Below are 8,166 nucleotides of genomic sequence, written 5' to 3' on the forward strand. Positions count from 1 at the left end.
AAATTGGATTATTTCCCTGATGAATTTTTAAGTTTTTCATTATAAAAAATTAAAACTAGTGGTGGTTGAGGTGCAATGCCAGGAACTCAGGGAAATGTTGCCACTGGAGTCCCTGGGAGGTGTAGGAAGGCAGTAGATTATGTCTACTATACACTCATAACTGAAGTATTTTGTTAGATAGTGTGATTGAACGCTTCGCATCCCGCTTAGGTGCTTCTGCCAAACAGTGCCTCCTACTCTCCAAACTGTTCCAGCAGACCGAGAGCTAATACCAGCCCTTTTACCCCAAGCATTGTACACAGACAAGATGTTGAAGTAAAACCAAAGGAATGACTCTTTATTTTTTCCAAAATACTTTATTTCTACCACCAAAGGCGAGTCCAGATTCTCATAACAATCATATATAAACAGTTAAAAAACAGATATATCAAAATACTAAATCAAAGATTAATAATCCTGTCCTTCATAGCATCCTCCCTGCACCCCAAGATTAATATTACACCTTTCCATCCACTCCAGAAGGGAAGCTTTATTGTCCTTATTCAGAAAATTGATCCAAGCCTTGCTTTTAGCGTTCATTACATTTTTCTCCATCATTGGAGAATGATCTGCTCTCTCCATGGGCCATACTCAGTGGCTCTCCAAAAGCCCCTGTCCTGGTTGGGTCTGTCACCGATAGACTGCGGGCCAGATTCAGAGAGAACTTACGCCGATGTATCTGTTGATACGCCGCGTCAGTTCTAGGATGCGCCGTCGTATCTATGCGCCGTATTCTTGAAACCAGATACGCCTGAATTCTGGCTCCATCCGGCCGACGTAAGTCTCCTACGCCGTCGTATCTTGGGTGCATATTTACGCTGGCCGCTAGGGGCGCTTCCATTGATTTACGCGTCGAATATGCAAATGACCTAGATACGCCGATTCACGAACATACTTGCGCCTGTCGCAGTAAGCTACGCCGTTTACGTAAGGCGTATGTCCGGCGTATAGTTATCCCTCATAAAGCAGGGGTAAGTCATGTTAGGGTATGGACGTCGGAACAGCCGTCGGATTTTACGTCGTTTGCGTAAGTCGTACGTGAATGGGGCTGGGCATAGGTTACGTTCACGTCGTACGCATTGAGCCGTCGTTTTTTTAGGCAGTATATGCGACGTGATTCTGAGCAATTTTAATACAACACCCCCACTACCTTCCAAATTTGAATTAGGCGGGCTTACGCCGGCCCATTTACGCTACGCCGCTGTAACTTAGGGAGCAAGTGCTTTGTGAATACTGCTCTTGCCTCTCAGGGTTACGTCGGCGTAGCGCATATGAGATGCGCTACGCCCGCTCAACGATATGCCGAGCTACCTGAATCTGGCCCTGCATGTTTAGTACAGAGATGTTAGACAAAAAAGTTCTCAAGATCAAAAGCTAGGAGCACTTCTCAAATTGACTGAGGCATACACTTTCAGGAGAGAAAGACATATTGTACAGTAACACAACTAAGCAATTTCTCAGATACTGTAGATTTTATTCTGAAAAAGTTATATTATTGTGGCAAATCAGGTAATGACTAAACAGGTGTTTAACTCTTTTATATGTAGGTATACTTTACAGCGCCAGTTGAGTTGATAAAAATAAGGTTGCAGAACCAGACTGATTCATTGAAGAGACATAAAACAGAAGGCAACATTCAGGCTAAATACCATGGCCCAATACACTGTGCTAGAAGCATATTAAGAGAGGAGGGCATTACTGGTCTCTACAGAGGGTCTACTGCATTGGTTCTGCGGGATGTGCCTACTGTTGGTATCTATTTCTTAACGTATGAAGTAATTTGCAAATGGATGACAAGCAATGGAGAAATGCCAAGTAAGTATGAATGTTTTAAATCACCAAGAAAAGTCATAATGTAGGTTAATTCACCAATGTGTATTGTAGGTCTGATATGATAATGCCAACAAGCTGGCCATAACTAAGTCACTGCCAAGGAAGACAAAGACTCTGCACATAATTCCTGTACAAGGAATGTCTTTGAATAATCCTCATTCATAACAACAAAGCAACAATATGTAGAGGCCTTTAAGGCTGACCTCAGTAGTGTCAATAAGGTTTACACCTTGAAGTGACACTGCTGGTTAAAAAAATAATAACAATAATAAATGAAAGCTGCCTTTAATTGTACAAAAGTACCAGTCCCACCGCCAGTCAATGGAAACATTACTCTTGTGGAATGGCACCTGCCAGTAGAATTGTTAGCATTTTACGCTTTCTGGTGTGTTGAATGCCTGTATCTTCATACTACATGCTGTGGTTTTGCCTGTCAGCTTCTGCATCACATATAGCGCTGCATCTCCAGTGTTAGGCTGGGTTCACACTACGGTTTTCCCGTCCGTCAGCCGCATACGATTTATATGAAAAACCGTATGCGGCTGAAACGGACGGGAACGTATGGAACCGCACATATGTGCGTTTTCCATTGACGTTAATGTTAAAGAAAAACGTATGCGTTTGCCATACTGTTTTAAAAACGGCCGCAAAACCGTGGTTGAACACGGTTTTGCGTACGTTTAAAAAACGTTTTGCCAGCAAATCGTACGCACCCGGATGCATCTGAGTGCATACGATTTGCAATGCATTGTCTATCTATACGTTTTCCCGTCCGGGCCCGTACGTTTTCAATACTGAAATCGTATGCGGCTGACGGACGGGAAAACCGTAGTGTGAACCCAGCCTTAGACATGTATCCAACAAACCGAGAAGTGTTGCCTGCTGAAGATTCTACCTATCAGGTGTAGCTTTGCAAGACAGCAGCATTTCCAATCACCAATGGATGGACTAAAAATTATTATTAGTGCATGTTTACAGTCTACTTTAATTTACACTTTTTTTTTATTAATGACAGAATCGCTTTAAGCATGCGTTGTATAACTTATGGCTAGATGCCTGTGCCTTCGCTTCATTAGGTTTGCCTATTTTTTTTCAAACTGCCTTGTTTGTTGAGTTTGCTACAAATGTGTATCCTTTAGGGCTATGTTTATTGTTCACAGCTTTTATAATGACTTGTGTCATTAAAAAAAATGAGGGATGCCTTTGCTGGCCCTCTTTTGAAAAATCCTGTCTGTTAGGCTTCAAAAGTTTTGAGTCACAGACCTGAAAAAAGCATGCTTTAAATGAGTGATATACAGGCGGTCCCCAGTTTACAAAACATCTGACTTACAAAGGACTCCTACTTACAAACGGAGGGAGACAACAGGAAGTGAGAGAAAATCTACCCCTAGGAAGGGATATTCACTCCTGTTATGCTGCGTACACACGATCATTTTTCGGGTTTAAAAAACAAGGTTTTTTAAAAATGTAATTTAAAACGATCGTGTGTGGGCTTCAGAGCATTTTTCGGGGTTCTGAAAAAGGACAATTTTTTTTCTCGGACATACTCTATTTTTTCACGACATTTTAAACGATGTCATTTTTTGGGTTGTAAAAAATTATCGTGTGTGGGCTTTAACGACATGAAAAACCTGCGCATGCTCAGAAGCAAGTTATAGTAAAACTACCATTCGTAATGGAGATGGCACATTCATCACGCTGTAACAGACAGAAAGCGCGAATCGTCTTTTACTAACACAAAATCCGCTAAAGCAGCCCAAAGGGTGGCGTCATTCGAATGGAACTTCCCCTTTATAGTGCCGTTGTACGTGTTGTACGTCACTGCGCTTTGCTAGACCATTTTTTTTTTACGATCGTGTGTGGGCAACGTTGTTTTAATGATGAAGTTGGAAAAAATTTGTTTTTCTAGAGGCTGAAAAACTTTGTTTTTTTACAACCCAAAAAATGATCGCGTGTACGTGGCATAAGAGTTATTTATGGGAAAAAGGTACCTTCATTGAAGCTTTATCACCAAGGCTTGTTTCCACAAAAACCCAAAATGTTCAAAATCCAATTGTCATTGGGACAGAAAGTGAGGAGAAATCTTATGAATAGGAGCACAAATAGCAAAACAAACATTACAGCGGTGTTAAAGGGGTTGTAAAGGTAAACATTTTTTTCCCTTAAATAGCTTCCTTTACCTTAGTGCAGTCCTCTGTCACTTACCTCATCCGTCGATTTTGCTTTTAAATGTCCTTATTTCTTATGAGAAATCCTCACTTCCTGTTCTGTCTGTAACTGCACACAGTAATGCAAGGCTTTCTCCCTGGTGTGGAGAAAGCTTTTTGAGGGGGCGAGCAGGAGGGTCAGGACGCTCTCTACTTTGCAGATAGAGAAAGGAGCTGTATGTTAGTGAGCGTCCTGACTATCCTGCTCGCCCCCTCCCCCCTCAAGAGGCTTTCTCCACACCAGGGAGAAAGCCTTGCATTACTGTGTGGAGTTACAGACAGAAGATTAGGAAGTGAGGATTTCTCAGAAGAAATAAGGACATTTAAAAGCAAAATCGAAGGATGAGGTAAGTGAAGGAGGACTGCACTAAGGTAAAGGAAGCTATTTAGGGGAAAAAAATTACCTTTACAACCCATTTAACCCTTCCCTATGCTATCCAAAAAGCATTTTTTTTTTTGGGCTGGAGCTACACTTAAAAAATGTACCAGTTCCGACTTAAAAACAGATTCAACTTATGAAAAATCCTACAGACCCTATCTTGTTTGTAACCCGGGAACCGAGTATACACTACTGTGCAAAAGTTTTAGGAAGGTGTGGAAAATTCTTTAAATTAAGAATGCTTTCAAAAATAGAAGTGGTAATAATACATTTTTTATCATTGGACAAAATGAAACGCAAATGAACAGAAGAGAAATCCAAATTAAATCAATATAGTATTTGGTGTGACCACCCCTTGCCTTTAAAATGGCATTAATTCTTCTAGGTACACTTAAACACATCTTTTTGAAGGAACTTAGTAGGTTGGTTGTTCCAAATATCTTGAAGAATTGACCACAAATCTTCTGTGGATGTAGGCTGCCTCAAATCTTTCAAGAAAAGACAGAAGGATTTAAGGCAGCCTATATCCACAGATCTGTGGTTAGTTCTTCAATATGTTTGGGACAACCTACCTACATTGTTCCTTCCAAAACTACTGTGTGTACCTAGAAGAATTGATGCTGGTTTGAAGCCAAACATAGTCACACCAAATATTGATTTGATATAGATTTCAGCTTCTGTTCGCTCACCTTGCATTTTGTAAATTGATAAAAATAAATAATTAAAAAATATATTTTTGAAAGCATTCATACTTTACAGCATTTCTTCGCGCCTACCTAAAACTTTTGCAAAGTGTGTGTGTGTGTGTGTGAATGTATATGTATACACACACACACACACACACTTCCTGAAGCGGATGTATTCTGTGTAGTTATGAGTATGTGCTATACAGCAGATCTTCAAGTCAAAAGGGCTTAAGCATATTCCAAAGGGTATCTCCAAAGTCACTTCCATAGCCATAGCTTATGCCTCATAAGATGCAAGACAAGTAAAAGTGTCCACTGCCTCCTGCCTTCTGTACAAAATCAATTTCCTTAATAGTTTCCTCCATACATTTAGGGTACTTTCACACTGCTCTGTAGCAAAATCACGGTAAAAACACATATGTGTTTTTACTGCGATTTTGCTGTGCTTCAGATGCGTTTGCTGTGCATTTCTGGTGTGTTTTTGGGTTGCCTGCACCTGTAAAAAATGTGAATCAAAATTGCAAAATGGTGGTACGTTTTTTTCCTGTGATTTTACAGCGACTTTGACACAATCTCCATTCATTTCAATGAGAAGCTGCGTTTTTGGTGTAGTTTTTAAAACCGCACCTATGATGCAGCATGCAGGACTTTTCAAAATGCACTGCACCTGTAACACAGGTGTGTGAATCGCCCCATTTAAAGGGAAACCTTTTTCGTGTACGAAAAAAACACAGTAAAAATGTATTAATCCCTGTACACATGGCCCAGAATGACGTCAGGAAAAAAACGTTGTATTTCCTGATGAGATTCTTGGCAAGAATCTCTTGCCGGCCCAGTGTACAGACACTCCATTCAAAAGAACCGCCGTTCTTTTGAATGGCTCGAACACGGTGACGTCATCGACTATGACGAGCATGCGCTCGTCACATTTAATGCCGTCGCCGCCATCTTGCTACACCCTACCTATGCCTAGGAAGCTACCGCCCATGCGTAAAAGTCATTTCGAGCATGCGCGGGTTTCAACGGCAACAGGTAAGTATACACACGCTCGGGTTTCTCGGCAGGAAAACACTGCTGAGAATCACAACGAGAAAATAGAGAGCAGGTTCATTATTTTTCTCATCGAGATTTTGGGCAGTTTTCTTAAAGAGAAACCTGAAAGCCTCGTACACACGCACAGTTTCCTCGGCAGGAAAGCTCTGCCAGCAGTTTTCTTGCTGGTTCTTGCCAAGAAAACCGTGCGTGTGTATGAGGCTTGAGTGTGAAAGGGTCCTTAAGTAAAGGAGGTCTTGCTTCTGCTTCCCAAACAGGGTCAGGGGAAGAGAGGAAGTGTAGTGTATTTGTCCTCTAGAAACTGAAGGTTCTTAAAGTGCAGAGAATTTGCCAAAGAACCAGCCATTGTGTGTGTTTGAGAGGTGTTGAGCAGTGTTTTGTGTTTCCTGTAGACATTCAGCAAAATGCATGCTATTAGTCCTTTTATCCCAGCTCCCTTGCTCCTGTGATTTGCCCTTGCTAGTGAGTTGATCCCCGTTTGGGTACTTCCAGTTTAGGAGTACGAAATAGATGGGGTTTTGCTTGTCCAGAGAAGGAGTCACTATAACCCAGGAGCTGACTGAGTTCCTGTGGCTGTGTGGCCATAAGAATACATCAACATACTGAATGTGTTCCTGGTGAATCAGGCTGGTAAAAACTGTCATCTGGAAAGTGTGGCACAGTTAGCTTATACTAGGGGTGGAGTAAAACCACCACGTTTAAAAGTGCTAGTGCTGATGAGCGTTGGAAACAAAATGGCAGGGGACACAACAATAAAGTGAATGCTCTGCCCACTAAACTGCGTTATGCCTTGAAGATGGTGTTATTGGGCCTATTTCAGACTTATACCTGTCAGGTTGGGAATAACCCAAAGGGATCTTCAGGGTCTGGGAACCATAGGACCACGACACACTGTAGCTAATTCCACGTATTGCACTTCATGCCAAGGTGAGTTCCTAATGCAGGATTTGGTGCCCAATGCAAACTTTACAGGCTAGCCCCACACAGTAAGCAATCTGGAAACTGCTTGGTAGTGCAAGGCAAATAAGGAGAACAGGTCCATTATATAAAGACAGCAAAAAACAGGAACCTCATTAAGTTGGCAGGGCTGTATAGGTACTCTCTTTGGGCGGCCCTAGCAAATGTTTTCCTAGTATCCAATCATATGTAGATAGCAGCATATAACTCATGGTCTTTGAATACTAGTCTTGTGTCCTGTACTGTACAATATTAAGTTTAAGAAACTATTGTCTACTGGTAAAAAAATAAGTGCCGGCAGTTGTAGCAGCATAGTTACCCAGGGTCTGTCTTTCATGAGAGGTTTATAATTCACGCTGGAAGAAAAGACACGCTTTTTTGTTTTGTCTCTTCAGGTACATGGACAATGCTTTTTGCTGGCGGTTGTGCAGGAACTGTGGGGTGGGCAGCTGCAAACCCAATGGATGTTATAAAGTCACGCTTACAGATGGATGGCATGTATAAAGTGCAGTATAAGGGACTATATGACTGCATTTATCAAAGTATTAAACAAGAAGGACTCTGTGTACTGTTGAAAGGTCTCACAGTTAACAGCTTGAGAGGCTTCCCTGTCAATGCAGTGACTTTTCTGAGTTTTGAAAAGCTTCTCCTTATCTTACGATAAATGATGACTATAACCAGAAATATAGTATACGCATTAAAGGGTCACTAAAGGAATTTTTTTTTTATAGCTAAATCGCTTCCTTTACCTTACTGCAGTCCTGGTTTCATGTCCTCATTGTTCGTTTTTGCTCTGATGTCGCTGTAATTCCTCTCTGTTCTGGACACTTCCTGGGTGTCTGTTTCCTGATCACCACAGTACTGGGAGATTTCTCACTGTGGTGATTAATCAAGGAGGTGTGATTACTGGGTGTCTAAAACTCCTCAGCACCAATCCAGTTTCGTTTTGCAAAACCTTCACTGCCCTCTATTGGCTCTCTGGCTCTGTACATCAGAGAACCAGGAAACAACA

The 8,166-nt window shown here is 41.5% G+C and overlaps 1 protein-coding gene across 3 annotated transcripts in view; it reads left to right on the forward strand.

Moving 5' to 3' along the window:
• Positions 1–7,925, forward strand: part of SLC25A45 (solute carrier family 25 member 45) — a 55,166-nt gene extending 47,241 nt beyond the window's left edge. For all 3 annotated transcript variants that reach the window (XM_040328592.1, XM_040328591.1, XM_040328593.1), the window contains 2 exons: positions 1,587–1,854; positions 7,550–7,925. In XM_040328592.1, coding sequence (XP_040184526.1) covers positions 1,587–1,854; positions 7,550–7,818 — 537 coding nt within the window. In that variant the 3' untranslated portion in view covers positions 7,819–7,925. The remainder of the gene's footprint in view (positions 1–1,586; positions 1,855–7,549) is intronic.
• Positions 7,926–8,166: the final 241 nt, after the last annotated feature.

Source organism: Rana temporaria, chromosome 11 (genome assembly GCF_905171775.1).
Source record: "Rana temporaria chromosome 11, aRanTem1.1, whole genome shotgun sequence".
In the NCBI taxonomy this organism is placed as follows: domain Eukaryota; kingdom Metazoa; phylum Chordata; class Amphibia; order Anura; family Ranidae; genus Rana; species Rana temporaria.